Here is a 23746-nt window from a genome sequence, read left to right on the forward strand (position 1 = left end):
GGACTAAGAACACGGCTGTGAATTGTGTTTAATGCACAGAGAACCACATTCTTTAAGGCCCCGGAGTTCTCCAGTATCCTAATTTACATGTGTGTTGCTATGGCTATACTCTCTAAAGCCAAACTGCATCCACAAAGGGCTGCCCTGAAATGTGTGGGGCCAGGGAAAGGGCCAAATGGCAGCTCTGTTGCCAGGATACCAATTCAAGAGAAGCACCTGGCCAGGAGCTATGAGTAACTATCATTTGCCAAGTCCTCACTTAGGTGCTACTTATCATGCTGAGTGCTTCACTTCCTTAATCTTACCTAATCCACACAGCATCCCTATGGAGCTGATCTGGTGACTGATTTTACAGATGGGAGAACTGAAGCCAGCACTTTGGCTGGGACTTTATATTTCCAACAAAAAGTCCAAAGAGGTTATCACAAAGACCTTCTGACCGTAAGGTGACACTTTGTTTTTAAAACTCAGCAAAGAAGAAAAGGGGGTAAAGGAGCCTTGGATCTCAGAGGGGGGATGAAACTGAAAGCCAGGGCAGCAGCACCGAGCTGTGACAGAGTTGTAAAGCCGGGGCACAGGGTGCGTTCACAGTGGGCCATTGCCACTGAGGCCCCACTGAGAGCTGGAACCTCGAGGGCCAGGGGCAAAACATCAGGCCCGCTAGACTGCAGGGATGTCACTGCAGCATTTCTCTGCTGTGGCTGGAGGGGACAGAGACAGGAGAGCCTGCTGTGAGAGATGGAGCTTACATCACAAAAATCTTGAACCCAAACTTATATCCCAGAGTGGCACTAGAATGCCAGGTTCAGCAATCCATCCAGACTAATTGTTAATAGTCGGTCACTTTTGTCTTTTATTTCATGGACAATTCAATTCTAAGTGTACCCCAGGGATGTCAAGCAGAAGCAACCAGAAACCACTCTGAAGGGTTTTCATTTCAACCACACAAGATCCCCATATAAAAGGCAAGCTGCCTTAAGTTTACAGCAAAAAATAATAATAAATAAATAAAAAATAAAAGGCAAGCTGCCCTGGGGCTCACAGTCAGAATCACAGAGCCGGGACCTGAGTGGCCATGCACCACAGTCGACACCTACAGCCCACAGTCAGAGTCAGAGACCCGGGACCCGAGTGGCCATACACTGTAGCCAGTATCTACAGCATGTGAAAGGATTGTCACTCTCAAGAAGTTAACAATCTGAGAGAGACTTTGATATAAATAAGTCTTTATATGACTACGGAGATAAAATGATGTAGAAAACCATAAGGATGGAAGAAAGGTACTATGAAGAAAAACAGGAAGATTTTGCGAAGTTCCAGAGATACTAAGTAGAAACTGTAAAGACTGGTAATTTAAATTAATGACCCAAAGGATGAATTACAAAGCAGATCAGACACAAATGAAGGGACATTAAGTGAAGTAGAATATAGAGCTGAGGAAATAAATCAGAATGGGACATAGAAAAAGGGATGGAATTAAGAGAGATACTAAGAGACATGAAAGACAGGAGAAGGTCCTTTAAGCATCTAAAAGTATTCCTGAAGAAAAGACTACAGAGAAAGGAAGAAAGGAATATTCAAAGAACTTATAGCAGAACTTTCTGGAACTTGTGAACAATGCCAGTCCTAATGAAAGGCCCTATGCAGTGGCATATGTTTCTCTGTGGGTCATGCATGCATGTTGAGTCACAGGCTCAGAGACAGACTTTTAGTCTAAAAGTTCTCTGGAAAATCTTTGTCTCATTGTCACGAGACGAGGAAGCTTTGCACTTCACACCTGGTTATGGGACAGACTGGTGAGTCTAAGGAATTAATCATTTTCCTTGTTTCTCCTTATATGCATCTGAAGAAATTGAGATTTAGAGAAGTTAACAACTTGTACAAGGTCACACAGCTCTCTTGGGAATTGAGGTCCAAACCCCGGCAGTCTGTTGAAAGCGAGAGAGCCCTCTTAAACACCTGTGCTGTGCCTCTGAACACGGAGTGGAAGGCTCCTTTGCGGCCTGGTGGCCTGTGATTCTGACCCTGGATCAGTGGAGTAGCCCTGGCCTGGATCTGTCCTTTATCCATTCTTTAGTTGTTTGTGGAGGACAGTCTCCATCCTGGTCCAGTTCTGGCCCCTGAGATACTGAAACTTACCAAACATCAACAGATCTTCAAGAGCTCATTATATGGGGGGTTCATTATGTGAGCTCAGTCTCGCTTTCAATAGACTGCCAGGATTTGGACCTTAGTTCCCAAGAGACAGAGAGAAAAGTCAAAATTATAGTAGAAAGGAGAACTGTTTTGAGACATCAGTTGCCCAAGATGCTGGGAGAGCAGAGAAGAGCAGTGACTTAGCAGTATTCATAAATTCATCTTCTCTGCTTAAGAACTAACTCCTGAGAGTCTCTTCAAGTGGCACAGAAAACTTAACATGCCTCGGTACTGAGTTCACACCCTGAGTCAGCTTCTTCACTTCGGGTCTATATGACCTTGACCGAGTTTTACTGTGAGCCCTTCCTTTTCTCTAAAATGAGGCAACCATCAGTGGCTACCTCCTAGGGTGGGAAGATTCAATGACATGGTCCTTGTAAAGTATTTAGTGCAATGCCTGGCCTTCGCTGCTGTGATTTATCATCATCAATCTAACATAGATATTTGTAATAACCACCACCACTCCATGGCCAACCTTTCCCAGGGTTCAAGAGCAGACATTTCTCCCCAGCAGGAAGCAGCTCCGCCCAGGTGCCACAAAACAGAGTGTTTATAAAAAGGTAGAAGACAGGCTTCCAGGGACTGCCTTGGTGGTAAACAAGAGCAGGCAAGAGCTAATAAAATTTCAAATTAGCCATGACTTTTCACGGCCCTTCAATTGTGCTAGCTGATTTAATGGTCAACGTCCCTGCTCGCTGGGATTGAATAATGGAGCATTTCTGCAGAGTTATGGATGCGGCAGCTGAATCTGTCATGCTAACATCAATAGCAGAATGCAAATAGCCCTCCGCTCAGGCTGTAATTATGTGTTTAAGCAACGTCTGACAGGGGCAGCACAAGAATGTGTGATGGAGCCTGCCGACCGTGCACAGGACGGATGCCTTGCCAGACAGATGTATCTGGGGCTGGGATGGGAGCAAGGCTGGGAGGAGGGATGCCTCCCCCACATCTCAGGGTGAATCTGCCACACTAGCACAGGAGGATTGGCCTTGCATTTTGTGAGCCATGTTCTAGGTCTAGGATTAGTGAGAGAAACTACCCATTATTAAGCACTTTTCCTAGGTGTCAGATACTATGCTGAATTTGGGGACGTAATACCACACTTGTTATTTTGTAACATAATTATATGACATTTATTCCTACTATCCCCATTCAGAGGTGTAGGAAACTGGATATGATGGCACATGCCTGTAATATAAGTACTTGGGAGGTTAATACAGGAGGATTACAGGTTTGAGGCTAGCCTCAACAACTTAGCAAGACTCTGTTTCAGCATAAATAAAAAGGCTGAGGTCTAGCTCATAAGGCAGAATCTCCCTGGATTCAATCCAGTAACCAAAAAGGAAAAAAAAAAAAAGAGGTAATAAATTTCAGAGTTTAAATTTGGCCATATCCTGTCAGGCTCTGGAATTCAAACTCTATCTCCACGCTGCTTCAAGGAGGGTTTAAGGACAAGGGATTTTGCCCCTAATTTATTTAAGGGGGAGAGTGGGTTTGGGGGCAGCTAAGCAGGCTTCCTGAGGCCATGCAGTGAGTGAGGAATGTCAGGAAGCCGTGTGTAGCCAAGGCACATGCAGTTCTCTGTAAGTAGCATTTCTACTGTAAGCTCCATGGAGACAGAAGAGAGGTGTATATATAAGCATTACTCCCAGGTTATTGATGAGGAGATTGGGGTTCAGAGAAATTAAATACAGGGACTTGTTCAAGGTTTAGTCCCAGGACTTGCACTTCAGTCTTAGGGCCTCATTATCCTTCCTCCACACCACACCACTCCATGGGATTACAGAGGTATAGTTTTCTGGATGGGCATTTGGTCTCATCTCCTGCTTCATTTGTTAATAGGTTCATTCATTTCTTTTTCGTTTATTTATCTAACAGTCGTGTTTTAAACACATCTACTAAGTGCTCAGTGGATAACAGAGATGACCAGGATCAGGACCAGGATGGTAGGGAAGGTGGTCTACAGTTACTCAGCTAAAAAGCAGCAAAGCAGAGTTTGAGGCAGGCAGCAGAGCACGGCATCAAACCCTCCTTTGCCTACAAAGATGTAGATGGTCACCCTGGGCTCTTCCTGTCCCCCACTTTGGGTACTTTTGGGTACAATCCCATGGGATTGTTTTTCATTTTAAGCTATTCTATTGGGTGCCTCTAAAAGTACTTTGGGATCATGAGATTTGGAAAGATAGTACAGCTGTAATACTGACCTGAAGAAATCCATCTGTGTGGTATAAAAAAGGCTTCCCTGCAAATGGCAACTCACAGGAGGCAGAGCAGAGCCTCCACAGGGCTGAGGATGTGCCCGAGGCCACAAGCCTCCGAGGCTGCGGGGGGGGGGGGGCAGGTGCCCACGCCAACACTGCCCCTGCCCACCCAGAGCCAAGCAGTCACCAGGTCTTAGAGTTCTGCCTCCTAAATGTCTCTCATCTACTTCTCTCAGTCTCCACGGGATTATTGCTCGAGTCTAAGCTGCATTTATTTTTTTTTTGCTTTGGTGCTACTCCCTCTGCCCTGGACTCCTGTCTGGACCCCAGCTTTCCTTCAGTTTCAACTGTGCACATCAAATGAAGTCATCTCCTGTTTGAAACCTTTGCCTGACTCCCATTGTCCTGAGGATGAAATGCAAACTCTCCGCCCTGGCCTTCGAGGCCTGGCACAGTCTGCTCCTGCCAGCCCAGCAGCCTCCCCTCACCTCTGAGCGCCCGCGTTTGAATGCAGGAACTCTGATGTTCACGTGCGGGCTCACCTCTGAGCCTTCGCACACACTGTTCCTATCATCTCTTTGGAAAAAAGAGCACAATCATTGTACACTTACTTGTCTGTCCTTCCTCTTCAACTGATAGTCCGATTTGATGTGCCTGGATCTCTTTGGTGCCCAGCAAAGGCCTTGACTTATGTGGGCACTTAAAGTTGGTCAGTGAGCAGAGAACGGAAAAGAAACAGAGGAGGTGTAAGCAAACATGGTCAATTGAACAGAAGTATATACCCTATGCTCTGTTGCCCCTGCAGATGGCTTGGTGGACTGCATGGACCCTGACTGCTGCCTCCAGCCTCTTTGTCACGTCAACTCGCTGTGCCTGGGCTCCCCTGACCCGCTAGACATCATCCAGGAGACACAGACCCCTGTGTCCCAGCAGAACCTCCACTCCTTCTATGACCGCATCAAGTTCCTCGTGGGCAAGGACAGCACACACATCATCCCTGGAGAGAACCCTTTTGATGGAGGGTGAGTCCACAGGCGGCAGCTCTCTAGGAGGACTGCCGTTGGGGTGGGGGGAGACCAGGAGGGTGGGCCTCAGAGGTTCCCAATGGAACATCGTGGGAGGCAGAAAAGCAGCCTCAGGTACCCGCATTTATAAAACTGCTAGCCAAGGCATTCTGAATTTTTATGAGCAAAGTTGCCTTGCTCCCGCTGGGTGATAGATGGAGAGAGTGAAAAATCAAAGGTCCAGGGGGAAGCTTGGATCAATACTCACTTTGCAGTCAGCTCTTCCTGATCCTGTGGTCTCCAGATGAGCTGAAGGGTTTAGACAGTGCTCACCCTCAGAGCCGACATCCAGGAGACCTTGCTGGGCTGGGGGTGGGGATGCGTCTGCTGAACCCCAGTCTACAAGCCCATGCATTCTTTTCTTTTTCCTGTTGTGTCGGGTGTTGGATGGTTTCTCACTGAGATCTAATCTGCGAGGGCCTCACAGGGATGAGAACACAGTCTCTCCCATTAAGGGATAAGAAAAAAAGGACAGAGTTACAATATGCTTGGCCAGAAATATGTGCCCAGGACAGTCTTGGGCACAGAAGAGGTACTCCAGGATTAGGGAAAGGTCAAGACTTAAGAACTTTGAAATGTTATCTTTAAGTTATCAAAAGCTTGGTATCAGACAAATGAAACTGTTATGTGAGATTATCATTTTTAATTTTGGATAAATTGCTATAATACTAGATGTCAACCACTAAGCCAAGCATGGGAAGGAGGGATGGGGAGGGAATGGGATGGGGATTGGGTGGGGGTTGACTGGCAATGTGTGCATGTATGTCTACAAAAGTTTTTTTGTATCCCACTATGATGTATGAATACAGTGCACCAATAAAAAATTTTAAAAAAAAGAAAAAAAGAAACAAGGCTTAAAGATAGGAAATAGCTAACAAGGTAAGGCGGGGGTAGGGGGGCTCCAGGGAGAGGGAAGAGCTCATACTGAGACCCCAAGGCATAACGGGCACAAGAGCCAGCAAAAGGATAGAGCTCCATCCTCTGCTCCCCAGGTCAGGTCAGCAGACCAGGATGACCCAAGAGGAGCAATTCATAATAACTTCTTTTGAATGTCTTCCAGTGTGGAAATGTGAGTTTCCTCTGAAAGTCAGCACAGTTAATTTAGCAATCGTGGCCTGTGTGCCTTCTATGTTCATGACTTCTGTGCTTGAGGATCCCTGTCCTCAGGAGACAATGGGGAGTGAAGAGGGGTTGGAAAGGGGAAATCAGCAGGGCGCAGCCACTGGTCGGGTGTGAGGGGTCCTGGAGAGACGGGTCTCCTACTGTATGCCAGGGTCGATGGCGGTATGCCTCCAGGACAAGGACTTGACAGTGGCAACAGGGTGGGGGCAGGGTGGCCCCCTCCACTTTGAGCAGAGGAAGGGCAAAAAGGGGCCGCACTGCAGCAGGACACCCAAGGAGAAATGTCTATTTACAGTTTTCAGTTATTCTGGAGGTTGGGCAGAGATTAGGGCCAAAAGTTTTTGGTTTGGGAAACCATCAACAAACAGACACTAATTAAATCCATACGCACACAGAGGCTTGCTCCAAGAGCCTGAGGAAGAGTTGGGGGGTAGAAAACGAAGAAAGGGCCAAGACAGCCCCTGTGAGGCAAGGCCTGTCTTCCCAGGTGTAAGTGGGACACCAAGGAGAACGCCTTGCCGATGTAAGTGGTAGAGCGGGATACAGCTCCGTAGGTCTGTCAGCCCCCAGAGCCTTTCCCTGCCCAGCCTGTCCACACAAGGAGCAAGAGGGGATGGGAAAGGTGCAAGGGGGAGTACCTTGATCCCAGCAAGGGGGCATAACAGGAGGCTGTGGCTGCATGCAAATGGTCAGCTGTTTAGAGATGAAGGTACTTTAGAGCACACACCCTTCAACCTGCCCCAAGAATATAGAGAAGCTGGCCGTTCGCGTGGCCAGTCAAGTGGTGGAGCTGGGAGCAAAGCTAGTGAGGACAAACCTATTCATTTGTCTTGGTCAGAAATGCGACTTTTTGTCTGTGGGTAGAAAGCATCCGGCTATTTAATTCAGTAGTGTGATTTTGTATGTATGCTCATGGGCCTTCCCTTGGCGTGAGTTCTTTTAATCAACTGGAGAGATAAATCATAGTTCTACCAAGGAAGTCGTTCCTTGATCAGCCTTTCATTACTGGGCACATATGGCATCTGATCACGGGATCGCTTGCTGGCTGCCTTTGGCCATTCTAACTAAAGAGTGCCCTCACCATGCCGTCTGCTCCGTGCCTGCAGGGACATGCCCCCTGGCATGCCCCTGGCCCTCACTGAGCCTGCTGCTCTGGTGCCACAGTCGCGGTGGGACCTCAGCGCCGATGCAGGCCCGACTTGCCAGAGGCCGGCAAGTGTGGACTTTGAGAAGCCTGTGCTGGGGAAATGAGACTGTAGCGGGAGGCACTGACCTCAGAGTCGGGCCAACCGGGGCTTCAGATCCCAGCTCTGCCACCCCTGGATATGTGACTCTGGCGAGCGGTTTAATAAAGTGAGTCATATAAATCTCTGTCAGCCCCTCTGAGCTGAGTTCCCCAGGGAAACACTACATCTTACTCATTTTACCACTTAGTAGCTGCTCCAGACAAATATGCATGTAAATTGCCTCAAAGAATGAAGAAATGAAGGAAGAGAAGGAGGATAGAAACACTATCCATTTTACTTAATTTTATGGTAAGGAGGCAGAGTTCAGAGAGGTTAGATCACCTGCTGAAAATCACACTGTGGATGAGTAGTAGAAGCAGGAGAAGCCCGCTCCTAGACCGTTGTTTATATAGCTGTCACCTTCAGTTAAATTACATACACTTTGAAAGCAGGGCCCATCCATCTCTCCAAACCTGTAATACTTCAGGCAAGGCCTGGAATATAGTATTTGCTCTACAAATAAATAGATAGCAGAAGCTTCCAAAATGTTACTGTAAAAATTCCTTTTGCCTAACATGAGTCTGAATAATTATGTCCTCAATGATCTTGGTTTAGAAGAAACAGCCATCTATCACCAAGGACCCCCAAACAGATTTCTATGTAAAATATCCCTAGGTGACTAAGACCACCAGAAGCCCTTCTTGAGAGACCACCTACTCGGGGGCCTTGATCCGGGACAGTAGCACAGTGCTTGTTTCCACACTTGGGGTAAAGTCAAGTCAGTTACCAAGGTCAAGTCACGTAGAAGCTTGTTTTCTTCTCATATGAGGGAGTGTGGTCTACCAGGAAGGGTCCAGAGTTTCCATTCTGTGTTTCCCTCCCGGTGGTGGTGGTGTTGGTGGTGGCGGTGGCGGTGGTGGTGGTGGCAGTGGTGGTGGTGGTATTGACATTAAAAAGAGCTTCCAACTCCACTTCCTTAATTGGAAGTAAAACTTGAGAGGAATCTGCCCTCCAAGAAAGTCCAGCAGCCATCTGGAGAGGAGCCGGGTCTGGAGTGTTGAATCACTATTTGAAGATGGGGAAAGGCCGTATTCTCACTAGCCAGCTTTCAGCCAGGTCCTTGTTAGAGGAAAATCTGATGGCACTTCTCCAGAGAGTAGAATTCCTGATGGGCAGGCAGACTCGACTCAGTGCCTGTGTGTGACAAGAAAAAGGCCTATGGCTGAAGGATGAAACCTCACGTCCCCCTGCACCTCATATGCTATCCACTGTTTGTGTAGTTTGTCTGGATTTTATTCAGTGGCCTCCAAGATGCAGGCTGCCACCCAGAGACCCCATAGCACTTCTGAGGTGTAGTCGCTTTGCTCTGCTGATTCCCAGCCTGCAGGCCCCACAAGCCTCAAGGGGGGTGGAATTCCAGGCCAGGACTTAGAGCTGGCTGGGCCATCAATGGAGGGAGGAGCATGTCAACATTCAAGTCCAGGGCTCTTTCCAGGATGAGGAAGCAGGGATTTCTCCGGGGGGGGGGGGGGTCTCCTGCTTCTGCCCATCCTCAGCTAGTGCCAGAGGTCATGAAGTCAGGGAGAGATGGACAACAGCTTCCCAAGGTGTGAATGGGCTCTAGCCCAGTGTGGCCCCATGGAGGAGACCATGGAGCTGACACAGGACTGAGGCAGAAGCATCGCCAGATGTGCTGAGAGTGAGGCCAGCCTTCCTCAGAGCCAGGCCAGGTTCATCTGTGTCCCCAGAGCCCAGCACAAGGCCTGACCCTGAGCAGATGTGCAGGACAGGTTTAACAGATACAGTAGCTTGGTCTGACCTTCTGCCCCTGCCATCTTCATCTCCACATAAAGTGTAGAGCATAGATGACCTCAGCTGATCTACAGCAAGAGGGGACATAGCAGTCACAGGCACCACCGTCACCAGATGAGGTGGCTTGAAGGCCAACTTTCTCTCCTGGCCTGGATGCCCGAGCTATTTGCCCAGTGGACCCCTTGTTCCTGGCCTGGAGTCATGGGCAGAATACAGTGAAAGGTGCCTGCTATTAAGACGGGTGGGAGAGGAGGGCCACTGAGGTCAGAAGGTAGAAGGAAGATCTCCACCTGCATCGTCTGCACAAAAGGACAGATAATAGGACACAGAGTGCGGAGCTCGGTACCACACAGCAAGGAAAAGGAAGGCAGCCAAGACACCGCCTGCAAGAACACTCAAGGCAGAGTGGTGCTGGCTGCGTCTGGTCTCCTAGGAAGGACTACACAGGCTGGAAGGATGGACATATCCTCGCTGAATAGTTATGGATTGCCTACACTGTGCAGGTCAGCAGATTATAAGAAAACGTTCTAACACCCAAGTTATTTGAATATAGGTTCAGAATATGTTTGAGAACACTGCGTTTCTCAAAGAGAAACTGATGTTGCCAGGTCTTGCTGGGCTCCTCTAAGCCTTGCAGGTTATCAGCTCATTCAGGCAGGTGGGTGTGGACAGGGAACGAGGAGACTTCACTGACAGGAGACACTAAGGCCAAGGGGAACGACTCAAGGAGTGAGGGGACATCAGAGAAAGGAAGGAGGCAGAGAAGGCATCCTGTGAGACGGTCGGACCTCGTGAGGAGGAGACACAGGGCAGGCTCAGAGGGGGACAGAGCTGCCGAACACACTGCTCTCTTGATGCATACTGACCAGCACCTATCCTGCACCAGGCCTGGAAGAAGACAGGCATCGCCCCACTTGCCACTGGATCCCCAGTGCCTAGCAGAGGTGATGGGACAGAGTAGAGCAAACCCCAAGGAACAAGAGTGATTCTGTCCATCCCTTCTAAGTGCCTGAAGAGACATAAAGTACTCCTAGCATTCAGAAGTGGGACCACTACTCCCCTGAGCCCATGGCCTGTTCCTCAGCAGGTGACACAGGGCACCAAGGGTTGGTGATAGTAGATGTTGGATGTTGAAAGTGAAGGAATAAAAAGACTAAAAAAAAGAAAGTGAAGGAATAAAGGGTTCTGGCAGGCCACCAATGACGGGAGACAGAGTTCAGGGAGGAGGACTGGCCACTAAAACACTGTTTTATGTTTTTGATATTGGGGATTGAACTGAATGGAGAAGAAGTTCTATTTCCAAGCTATATTCCCAGCCCTTTTTATTTATTTTCATTTTGTTTTGCTTTGTTTTATTGGTATCGAGGATTGAGCCCAGAGGGTTTCTACCTCTGAGCTATATCTCCAGCCCTACTTTGCTCTTTATATTGAAACAGAGTTTCACTAAGCAATCACACTGGCCTCAAATCTGTGATCCTCCTGGCTCAGCTTCCTAAACTGAGATTATAGGTATGCACCATCACACCCAGCTTAAAACATTATTTATTAAACTATAGGGCATGACAACCTATTCATGCATCATGAAATCAATTTAGTGGGTTGAAACTTTAAGTAAATTTAAATGGAATGAGGTCAAATGGAATGGAAAATAACAGCAACACTGCAAAAAGAGTATGTATTTAATGAACTTGTTTTTGTTTTTATTGGGGGGTGGGGCTTTCTGTTTTTTGTTTTTTGTTTTTGTTTTTGTTTGTGTGTTTTTTTACAGTGCCAAGGATTGAACCCAGAAGCATTCTACCTCCAAGGTATAGGACAAGTCCTATTTTTCATTCTTTATTTAGATACTGGGGTCTCATTAAATTGTGGAAGGACTCACTAAGCCGCTGAGGCTGGCCACAAATCTGTGATCTTTCTGTTTCAGCCTCCCAAGTACTGGGATTACAAGTGTGCACTACCATACCTCACTATGAAACTTGTTTTGGTGGGGGGCGGGTAGTGCATACGAGGGGACAAGCGTATTGCTTATTGTGGGTTTCCATCACACCAGATTTTAAAAATGCATTCTAGATTGAGAAACTGGCATGAGCAACAGTGCATTCCCAACCAGAACAACCAGAGAATGGAAAGAATTTTAATGGGGCTGGAGGATAATCATGGATATATTAGCCGCGCATGGTGGTATGCACCTGTAATTCCAGTACTTGGGAGGCTGAGACAGGAGGATCTAAAGTTCAAGGCTAGCCTTAGCAACTTAGCAAGGTCCCTCAGCAACTTGGTGAGACCCTGTTTCAAAACAAAAAATAAAATAACTCAAAGTATAGCTCAACTGTAGAATGCCTCTGAGTTCAACTTCCAGTACCAAAAAAAAAAAGGATATATAATTTTCCAAAGCTAAAGTCAGGAGAAATGCTCTAGCATTTGAGATAAAGATGGGCTTAGGGAATCTAGAGTGTTTGGTCATGGTAAGCAAAGAGGCTGTGTGGGAGAAGGGAAATGAGAAAGGTGGTAAAGGGGCAGGAACTCAGAAAGATCCAATCCTCACCTGTCCACAAACCAGGTAAGAACATTTCATCTCAGTCATGATCCAAAATCAGCTCTAAACAGAAGTGCAATAACTTCAATGCCACGTAAGACTTCAAAATTTCCAGGAATTTTGAAAGCAAGAGTTTTCAAGAGGCACAAATAATGGAAAGTGGGGAGAAATGATTATGAATGAGACATAATTTTTACCGGTTCGCTGCAGAGCCCCAAACCACACACCAGCGTCGGTGACACGGTGGCTAAGGGGGAACATTTGCTCCCCGTCCCAGGCACACGCCCACAGACAGCCCTCCAAGAGCCTGCAAGGGCTGAGCAGTAGAGATCATCTAATGGACTTCAAATAAACACCGACTTCCTGACAGCTGGCCTCTGAGCGAATTTATTATTGAATTACCCTCCTGCGTTTTCAGAACAAGCTGAGCTGACAGGCTATCCCATCAGTTTAAAATTTAAAAAAAGGAAGAAAGACAATGATAAATTACCTGATGGAAAGTGGAAGAAGGTAAAGATCCTGCTTCCTCCAAAATGTCAGCCATAATATATTATTCATGCTGGGTTTTTTTTTTAAAAAAAAAAAAAACCCTCCCCACGTCGAAATGAACGTGTATATGATAAAGCAACAAGGTGAATGCAGTTGAAGATGCAGGCAGCGACTTCTCACATCATCCTTATGAGCAGCCAGCAACCCCTCTTCTGCCACCTGATCATCCCTTTATTGATTTCAAAAACAAATTACAATCTGTTTGTTTTGTAGCTCAAGCTTATTTCCCATTTTCCATCACAGGAAGCATTAGCAGAAGATGCAGTGGTGACACGGGAACAGCTTAGGGTTTGGAGAGGGGACCTGGATCAAGTCCGTGGACAAGTGAAGCAAGGCACTTTGTGCAAGGGAACCTCAGTTTCCCCCTCTCTACTGTGGGATTACTGCATTACAACTTCAAAACAACTGCTGAGTTGCTTTGAAGATTGAATGAAATGCAGTACCCAGACACCCAAAGACCGGTACATGGCCTTAAACATTAGGCAATGACATTCACCAAAGATGTGCTAGATGCCAGGCACTGTTAGAAATGCTTTAGAAGTGTGTAAGTAGTGATGCCTTTGAATCTCCCCTGGATTATCTATAGGCCATTGGGACTGGATTTATCATCCTTGTTTAAAGCTAAAAAATTGAGGCACAGAGAAGTTGGATCACCTAGCCATGGTCAGGCGTGTAAGCGACGGAGTCAGCCCTGGAAACCATGCTCCACTGGCGCTAGAGCATGCTTGCAGAACCTCTGTTCTCCTCTGAGTCCTTCCCAGTTCAACATCTTCAGTTCAGAGATCTTTACAGTGTGGTGCTGCTATACCCTACGTCCTCAGATAGTCCTGACTTTCTAATACTGTGCAACACAGTACAAACAGGAAGTAGAGCTTAGTGCTGAAGGGCACCTGACTCATGGTCAGGTGGCGTAGACTTGACTACCACTTACTAGCAGTGTGACTCTGAACATGTCTCTTAACCTCTCTGTGCCTTAGTCTGCTCCTCTGTCATATGAGAATCCCAATCCATTCCTCCTGGGGCTCTGTGAGAATCAGTGAGATATAAAACACTAGGTGTCAGGGCCACAAAAATTCAGTAAGTGTCAGTGGCCCATAACTAATAGCAGTGGTGTTCATATTAGCATTAGCAATAGCATTAGTATTCACATAGGCTTTAGAGTCCAGGAGAACTGGGAGGACATGAGAATCTTGGCTGGAAGCATCAGTGTAATTATGTGATTGATGCAAATGTCCTAGCACCATAGAGTGGCAGAGGCCATTGGGCTGTCAAGGATCAGATTTTAGTGGTGGTAGTGGTGGTGGTGGTGGTGGTGGTGGTGGTGAAGGAGGAGGAGGAGGGGGAGGAAGGAGAGGAAGAGGAGGAGGAGGAGGGGGGAAGGGGGAGGAGGAATCATCAAGGCCAGAGAGAGCCCTTGGCTCAGCAGGTACTAGCTAACCTACAACCTGGAGAACCTAGAGTCCTAAGTAAGGGCTCTTATATCTCAGCCTATCATGTTGGATTTGTGGGGTTTTTTGTTGATTTTTTTTTTGGGGGGGCGGGTCTGGGGATGGAATCCCCAGGGGAATTCGACCTTCGAGCTACACCCTCTGTCCTATTTTTTTATTCTTTATTTTGAAACAGGGTCTCACTAAGTTGTGGAGGGCCTCACTAAGTAGCCGAGGCTGTCCGTGAACCATGATCCTCTGGTCTCAGCCTCCCATGCGCCACCACGCCCGGCTGAGGGCTTCTTTGTATTTCCATCCAACACTAATAAACTTCAAGCAATACAGAGTTAAAATGTTGGAGAGCTATCCTTCACGTTAGTGTCATCCTCAATGGAGAGAGTAGAGTCAGGAGGAGGAGTGCCTCTGTGGTGGGTCTACCTGGCCACCCAGTCAGGTCTTAGAGGCATTAAGAGTTGTCTCTGAGGCCAGGAGTGGTGGCATATGCCTGTAATCCTAGTCTTGGGAGACTGAGACAGGAGGATCTCAGGTTCACAGCCAGCCTCAGCTACTTAGCAAAGTCTGTAGCAACTTCGTAAAACCCTGTTTTAAAATTTAAAAATTAAATAGGGATGGAGATGTAACTCAGAGGTAGAATGGCCCTGGGTTCAATCCCAAGACCACACACACAAAAAAAGATTTAAGCCAGGTGTGGTGGCTCACGCTTGTAATTTCAGCATTCGGGAGGCTGAGACAAGAGGATAGCAGTTCACAGCCAGCCTCAGCTACTTAGTGAGGCCCTTTGCAACTCAGTAAGGCCCTTTTCAAAATAAATAATAAAAAATAGGGCTGGAAGTATAAGCTCAGAGGTAGAATGCCCCTGGGCTCCATCCCCAGTACCACACACACACAGAGTTGTCTCTGAGAGCGTGCCACAGTGGAGATTTACTTAGATATTACCTCTATGCCATATTGTAGTAGAGGCCAGCGATCTGCCCATCTGCCTCCCCTGCCTCTGCCTCCCCCTCTCACAGCAGCGGGGGTCACACAAGTACACCCTAAGTACCACCCACTTCTGCAGACCTCCAGGATGGGTCTCCATCAGAGAAGGGCTTAAAGCAAGCCCTGTTTTCTGTGTAACCCATTGCTGGCCAGCTCTTCAAAGTGGGTTTCTGTCTCATCCCTGAATCCTAGCCACAATTTCTGTGCCTGAGTTCCAGATATATGTAGCCTGGTGCCCCTGCCACCCAGCCACTGAAGTCTCACCTTCTGCCAGGCTTCTACCCATACCTCACCAGGGGCTGGAGTGCCATCCCTGCTCTGCCTAGGGACCTAGGTACTGTTACCTGGTAACACACAGGATATCCAAATCTAGCATCCCCCAGAGGCCCCTTCGCCTACCCATTTCCCTTAAACGCCACCTGCTATGCCCCTCTCGTGTGGCCTGCACAGTGAAGCTTTCTGCAGGCCCCTCAGCTGCACCTCTGCCTCACCCCAGGAAGCTAGTCTAATCGTAGTTCATTCTAACCTTCCCTTTCCCGGTGATGCAGGCTCCGCCCTGGGTCCCGACAGGGACAGCAGGACACACAGTCACAGAATAAACTTGCCAATGGACAGCTGTGTCACTTGGTAGCAGAGCTGCTTCATATTTTTTTTTTTAACAGCACAGATTCCCTCCTGAGAAGTCTTCTTAGAAGCAGACCTCTGGCCACACAGCATAAGGAACAGCCTATCCAGACATGGGCCACATGTCTCATGTCCCCAGACACAGTGACAGCATTTCCCAGCTGTGTCCCAGAACTTGGACATGTCTGATTACCCTCGGGGCAGGATCCTGTTCTCTGCTGGCCACCTTTGCTGTGTCCTGCTTCTTCCTTGTCACAACCAGAAAGCTCTCTTCCCTGGAAACATGAAACTGTACTATGAACAGTCCAGGGCTCAATTCTTGTATACACCTTTGACAGCCAGAAAAAAAAAAATTCCAGAAGATTCCTGTGGGAATAGACTCAAAGCATTCAGCATTCAGCACCAGGAGTCACATTCCCTAAATGCCTGAAAGGCCTCAGCCCCGTTAAACTGGGAGGCCACAGGACAGTGGCTGCTGGGCTCTTCAGAAGGCATTACTTGGGGTCTCTGAGACACTAGGAGTTGCTAGACCATTTTTCATGAAGTGACCCCAAGTAGTATTAGGGCCTGGTGGTAGACCTAGGGGGTGCCCCAGCCTCGATGGGGGTGGGAGGGAAGAACTGCCCCATCCCAGAGATCACTTCCTCACCAGCAAATGTGGAGCTTAGACTCTGAAGATCCCTCCAGCTCAAGAGTTAAACTTGTCCCGTCAACCCAAAGGAGTCTGTGGATTTCCTCTTCCCTCTCCTGAACAAACACAAAATTATCTGAGGAGGAAGCATTTGTGTAAAGGATGAGAATGCTTCCCTCTGACATGTGTCCATGTACCCAGGACGTCATCTCGAAGCTTCTGGTAGAATCTAAAGTCATATAATTCCAACATTATCCAAGGAGTCAGGCACCTGGCAGTCTGGTACTCAGCCTTGACTTGGGTACGTCTTGGTTACAGTCATGCTGAAAGGACTCGATAGCTAGCACCCGGCACCCATTTTAATTCTTAGTAGCTTAAATTCCTGATGCCAGAACTTCTTAAAAATTGAAGTATATTCTAGAATATGAGTTTTTCAAAGGTAGGAACTAAGTTGAATTTTTCATTTGTCGTTCAAATATTTATTAAATCCCTGCTAGGAATACAGTGGAAATAAAACAGACCTGGGTGCATCTGGCTAGGGAAACCAAAGTGGAACATCGGATGTAAAACTAGGAAGAAAAGTTGCAGACCAGCCATACAACCAGACTGGGAAGATATTCTCAGAAGCTGCTGATAGTGCCAGGCTTTGACTGAAATCTCAGTCCCCTGGCGATGTTACGTGGATAGGCTTCCCTTCTGGGCACAGGTAATATTCTTACAAGACTTTGGATAAATTGTGGTAGATGCTGGAAAGACTCATTCAATCAGCAGGGGTTTGCAGAAAACAGTTTAAGGGTTTGTAGAGTCAGGCATATAAATCCCTTTAAAGTATATAATGCAGCCGGGTGATTTACATAACCAATAATAGCATAGAGTAGCAAATGCTTTAAAGCAGTGAACGGCCACAGTTGTTATTTGCTACCTAGATCCCAAATGATTTTTCCAATCTTCTGAATACCAGCTTAATTAGTTACTTTATTTAATAATAGCACACACCAATAAAAAAATGAAATCTGCCGTTTTCCCCCTTCTGTCCTTTATCTGCTTATACAATACACATTGAATCATAAATTTAACTTAATTTCTGGCATTTCTGAAGTTTTTTTTTCACATAAGTGGTATAAGCTCCAAGTGAGCCTTCCACGGGAAGAAGGACCCCCAACCTTGAGGCAGTTTGGGCTGGCCACATGGAAAGGCCCAGCCCTCCAGCCCTAGGTTCTCTAACCATATCCCCGTCAAGCTTAAGTAGCTCAAAGTCCTCAACATCACCCTCGCCTTCAGTAACAGAAGCACATTGCCTCTTTCTTTACCCAGTAAGTCATTTATTAAGAGCTTACGCTGTGCCCTGCATTCAAACTCCAGGGCAAATACCTGTTTGGGAGCCCCTTTGCCCGCTAAGAAATGAGCATGCCCAGTGCTGGGGATAGGGCAGCGAGGAGACGTGCTTGGTCCTGCCCTCAAGGAGCTCATGATCTGCTGGGGCAAAGATCGTCCCAGTCACGCGACAGCACTCAGAGTCTGTGCAGAAGTGGCCTAGGAGGGCTGAGCGCTGCCCAGTGAGTTCTCCAGATGGGTCCTAGAAGATGAGCAGGCAGGTTTCAGGTGAACAAGGAAAGTGGAAAGATGCAGATAGCCGGAACAAATCAGAGATAAGAACAGGCACTGTGTGGGCACCGTCAAGATGCCAAGGCTCCCTGTAATGAGGCTGCTTAAACTGAACTGGGTAGAACCAGATTAAGACAATTATAAGTTTTTTTTTAATCAAACTGGTATATGCCAATTTGATTAAAAAAAAAAAAAACTTCAGCACACTTAACATGTGAGAGGATGGGGGTTCAGAGAGGTCTCCAAGGTCATACAGGTAGCAACCAGAGTCAGAAGGAGGGGCTCTGACTCCCTGCCCAGTGCTCTTCCCACCACTTCCTGAGTGAGAGTGGAGCTGGGCTTTTTATTTGCTCGATTCCGTTCTGTGGTGGGTTTGTCTCTCCTGTTACAGATTCCACTCTTGATCTCAAACCTGGCCTCTCCTCAGGGAGCAAACATATCTTCTCCCTCCTTGCCATCAGAGGGCACCTCAGTGAGGCTCTGAGCATACAGCTGGACTGATGCCAGCATGTTTGCCCCCCCCTCGGCCTGGCATGAGCTCCCTCCTGGCAGAGTTCACCAGCCTAATTGCTTGCTTTGTATCCCAGCCGCCTGACATATGCCAAACCCGTGTGTTGACTCCCCCGATGTCAGAGACAAGTACACTCGGGCCTTTCAAATCGGCTTTCGTGAGCTTTAGCAAGTAACTGGGGACTGTGATTCTTGCATTTCCATAACTCTACTACCTAATGCAGCATGTGGCTCACAGTCAGTGCCTGGGCTTTTATAAAGAAAGTGAATTTTAGTGACTGGATGTGCATGAGCCAGGAAGGACTTGGAAATGAGAAGGCCTGGATCTGAGGGGAGCTCAGCCACTCGAGTTCCTCTCTGGGTGACCTCGAGCAAGACTGTTCTCTTGAATTTCCGTTTCTTGGTCATTATTAGCTTAGCAGAGAGCAACACCCCATGCTTAGCTGAGCCACTGGCGATGAGGACCCTGCCCTCCTCTGGCTCACATGTAAGCACCTGAGGCAGCTTTGCAAATGGGAATGATACAAACATATATGATGGCAGTGATGGAGACATAATGGTAAGATATAGAGAAGCCCAGAGGGGAGAGTGATTAATTATGCCAGGAAAGATTGATGATAACCTTACTGAGTCAGCGACAGCATAGAAGAGACTCTAAGGTTGAGCAGAAAATAGCACCCCTGAACCCCATTATGCCAGGAGAGTGGCCAAGGGAAAATTAAACATGTCACATATAAGACTGGTGCTAAGAGGCTCACACGAGCTAGCTCCCACATCACTGGTTTCTCAACAAGGTGGTCTTCCACTGAGCAAATTTCACATTCAAAGCACCATTGGTATTTTAGTCATAACCCCGGCACTAAGCGAGTACCTGACCTTTAGTGCAGGGTCAGTGTTCCGGGGGTGTGCAGAGGAGCCTGCTCAGACCTGCCCACAGAACTGATTAGGGAATGTTTAGGAATTCTATAAGCAGGTTGCTAAACACAGCCATTATTAAAATTAAGTTATATAAAATTAAACAAATTACACTAGAAGGCTATACTCAACACTTAGCACTTCCTAAATATGTGACTATGTTTTAAAATTATCTTTGCTTTTGAGGTCATTTGGATCTATTATTTCCCAATAGTGGAAACACTACTTAGTGTCCCACCATGCATCTCTTCCCAACTCTATTCAGTTGGCATCTTGTTGGTAGCCTGAAGTCAGCCATGATGGGCATATTTATACCACAGCAATGGGCAAATGCTACAAGTTGTAGCTTTTTTCCCCTTTTCTTTGTTCCTTCCTTCCTTTTTTTTCTTTCTTTCATTCTCTTTTTGAAAGTCTACTGATATTTACCAATATACCACTGCTATCCATTGCCCATATGCACGAAGAATGCAAGCACTGAGAAGCCTAGCACTTGCATCCTCCCAAACCTCCCTAGACAAAAGCCTGTGGCATTTCAGAGGCCTCCAGAAAGCTGACTTCCCCATTTCCTTTGTTCCAGGAAAGGCTTTCTGTTAAGCTGGGTTTTCTTCTTGAGTCACCATCAAACAGAAGGGGGGTAGGGTTGGCAGTGTTTTCCTCCAGGTCTTGATTCCTGAGCCAAATGCCTGTCTTGGCATGAGGCCGCTATGGCCTACATGGGTACAGGGACTCAACTTAATCTCCAGAATTGAAAAGCAATGCACAGGAACCCCGGCTAAAATTATATCTGCACTGACTTGTTGAATGGGAGGCTACACGATAGCCAAATGGCGCTGATTTAGTGTTTCCCAATTATCAGAAAAACCCCAAAGAGAAATAAATCAGAGAAGGCTGACCTGTGTGTACGTAAGGGGCAGCAGGCAGGGCAGCCCCAAAAGGGAAACCATCCCAGAGGGCTGGTTATTGTCCATACAGGATCCTAAGGTCAGGAGAAGACTGGCTAGCAGCCAGCATCAAAAGATCTGTTAGTAATTCTCTGGAAGGACAAAGTTCCAGCAATAAGAAATTCAATTGTCCTCCATTAAAGAAAGCATCTCTCAGTACCAGCTGAATGCAATTGATGGAATAAATCTTTCCCATTAGTGGAGAGATAATTTCACATAAATATATTGGGAGACCTTCAGAGCAGTCTGAAAGTCTTTGCAGAGCCTCACCCACTTAACTTGTTTGCCAGGTAATTGCATTTAGACCAAGGGCCTCGGAAGGAAACCACTGACTGAATTAGCATTAACCAGATTGTGTGCAGTAAGCTGGGGTGGGGTGGGGGCAGAGCACTTGGTGCTTATGGGTAGTGGGGTCTTGCCTTCAGGAAGGAGAAGCTGACACTAGTGAGACCAGCTGCGTACAAGCCTGGTGTTAATTGCTTTCTCATCAAGCAGAGGAAAGTTTATCACTCTAGGAAAGTAGAGATGTGGAGATCTAATAAAACAGGAACTGAGTTTGAGGTCTTTTTTCATGAATGCCCATGGGCCTCATCAGTAGTTCTTCCCTAGGCAAAAAAAAAAGAAGAAGAAAACTGAAACCAGGAAAGTGGAGGGAGAGTTTTCCTGGCAGCAGCACCTGCATTAGTGCCTCAGACTTGTCACTGAGGGCTTTGTTTCCAGGGCCCTGATCCCCTAGTCAATGACACCAGTCAGCACCTTAATTCCCACCAACTACCCCTGGTAAACAGACTGGGCTACCGTTGGACCCAGAGTTGTAAGCCAGAGTCAAGCCTGGCTCTGCCCACCTTCCTCCATGGCTCTGGGCAAGTGCTATGACCTCTGCTTTTCCTCTTCTGTCAAGTGAGAGGGTCCCACTAGCTCAGTGATTTTTTTTCAGCAGCCTCTCCAGAGACTAAGATACCATAGAGTCACCTTCAGAACCAGCTCAAGGGTAGAGTCACCTTTGTCTCTGTGTCGGGTAGGACAGGCCTTCTTTTGGTTGGTTTTCCACTTTGGGGTCCTTATGAAATGTCATCTGTAAAAGAGTTTGGCTCTGAGATATGTGAAAAGCCATCATTCTGGGTGATCTCTAATTGTCCCACCTGTTGGCTCGCTCCCACATGTTTTTAAGTGTGACCTAGTACTCCTTAGGCACAGCATAGGCCCCATGGAGAGAAAGTAAAGAAGAAACCCTGACCCTGCCCTCAGAGCTCACAGTCTAGTGGAGAGGAGAACGATGTGTGGTTTGGAGAGGTGTCAAGGTGTGGGTATCAGGCTTTGAAGGACAGATGGACTGGTTCTGATTAGGGGCACCAGGAAAGGCTGAAGCCTCTGAAGAGGTATCACTTGAAGTGGGTCTTTATGGATGAGAATGTTAGGATGGGGCTGTAGGAATGACATTTCAGGCAGATGGAAGAACGTTGCACAGACACAGAGACACCAAAGTAGCACTTACGTGATTTGTTTGGGAAAAGCACATAGCTTGTTAGAATACAGAGGGAGAGTGGAGGAGTAGTATTGGGAGAGGTGACAGGTTCCAGAACCACCCCAGTGGGGTGTAAGCATCTGCCCTCTCTCCTCTCCCTAATGCCAGATGAAAGGAAGAATGCTCTACCCTGTTCACTTGCCTGTGCGTTCCTTTCTAATTGGATAGTTAGTGACAGTCATAGCTGTTGCCACTTAAGGAGTTTTTTCTGTGCTGGGAGGGAAAAACAGAAACTCCAAGAACTGCCAGAAATTCATACAAGTTCAGAAAGCTAAGTCATAGCAGAGATGAGATTTGAACCCAGGGTACTTGACTCCAAATCTGTATGCATTACTTCTATCCTCCTCTGGGATGAGATTTCTCTCCTTACGGCATAATATGATGTCCTTAGAAAATAACTTCTGAGTAAGATATCTGAAAACACTTCCCAAGAGCTGTTCTCTTGAGGACATTTTGATGCTTTAAATCGAGGTGACTTTTTTTTTTTTTTGCAGTACTGCTTTTGTACCCCCGAGGTGCACCCCTAGTCCTATTTTTTAAGTCTTATTTTTTCAAAACAAGGTCTCAATGAGTTGCAAAGGGCCTCGCTAAGTAGCTGAGGCTGTCTGCAAACTTCGATCCTCTTGTCTCAGCCTCCTGAATGCTGGGATTACAAGTGTGCACCACCACACCCAACTCAAGGTGACATTTTTAAAAGGTTATTATTAAATCTGGGTGTGGTAGTGCATGCCTATTATCCTAGTACTTGGGAGGATGAGACAGGACTGTAAGTTTGAAGCCAGCCTCAGCAACTTAGTGGGACTCTGTTTCAAAATTAAAAAGTAAAATAGATCTGGAGGTACAGCACAGAGGTAGAATGCCCCTGGGTTCAATGCCTAGTACCCTCCCGCCCCGCCCCACCCCCCAAAAAACCTGGAGAAAATACCAGGAGTCTTAGATTCAAAATGTATCTGAGTGACTGGCATTCTGCCTTTGACCTCTGGGGCTTCTCTGCCATCCAGGGCTCTGACCTGGAAGGTACATCATAGTGTTCTCTCTTCTCTTCCCACAGGCATGCCTGCGTTATTCGTGGTCAAGTAATGACATCAGATGGGACCCCGCTGGTTGGTGTGAACATCAGCTTCGTCAATAACCCTCTCTTTGGGTACACGATCAGCAGGCAAGATGGCAGGTAGGAGACCTTTTCCAGGCCAGGAAGAAAGACAGCATTGTTCTCCTGGCCTGGCTGCTGCTGGGTTAACGGTGTGGAAAGAGGATGGGACTTGGATCCAGAGGGCCTGAATTTCAGTGCTCGGCTCTTACCCACTAGGTGTATGTGCCTGACTCCGGCTTATGTTTCTTTGGCTTCAGAGTAAGCAGTTTCTTCTCATTTGGATCTCAGAGTAAGCAGAGTACCTTACCCATGTTATCCTGCCCCATGATTCATGATAGGAAATACTGTCACCATATGAACCACTTTCTACAGACTGGGTAGCTACAAAAATTTCAGCCATTCCCATTGTGTGGTTTTCATCCTGCAGGTGCTTAGGACTGTGGAAGCCATTTGGGTGAGAACAGAATTCTGATCTTTTAATTCCTCCAAGGACCATCAGCAGAATAAAGTTTCTTTAATAGCCCTATCTCTTCCCCTGCTCCCTGTGTGTCCTTGGACAAATCCCCTTACCCCTCTTAAGCCTCAACTCCTGCATCTGTTAAATGGCCTTAATGCTATCTATCTCACAAACTGGTTGTGAGAATCCAGTGGTGTGATGGATGGGGAAGCACCTGGCATATAGTAGATGATTAATAAATCTTAGTTCCCCGCCCCACTCAGGTTCATGGCTGTATTTCAAGTGGCTGGCACAAAATAAGCATATATAAATATTA

The 23746-nt window shown here is 47.1% G+C and overlaps 1 protein-coding gene across 4 annotated transcripts in view; it reads left to right on the forward strand.

Moving 5' to 3' along the window:
* Nucleotides 1-23746, forward strand: part of TENM4 (teneurin transmembrane protein 4) — a gene marked incomplete at both ends in the record, with an annotated part of 389090 nt that overhangs the window by 299259 nt on the left and 66085 nt on the right. For all 4 annotated transcript variants that reach the window (XM_080708704.1, XM_080708705.1, XM_080708706.1 and 1 more), the window contains 2 exons: nucleotides 5203-5419; nucleotides 22932-23051. In XM_080708704.1, the coding sequence (XP_080564830.1) occupies nucleotides 5203-5419; nucleotides 22932-23051 (337 nt within the window). The remainder of the gene's footprint in view (nucleotides 1-5202; nucleotides 5420-22931; nucleotides 23052-23746) is intronic.

The sequence above is a fragment of the Muscardinus avellanarius genome (genome assembly GCF_963383645.1).
Source record: "Muscardinus avellanarius genome assembly, chromosome: 1".
NCBI classification, from domain to species: Eukaryota; Metazoa; Chordata; class Mammalia; order Rodentia; family Gliridae; genus Muscardinus; species Muscardinus avellanarius.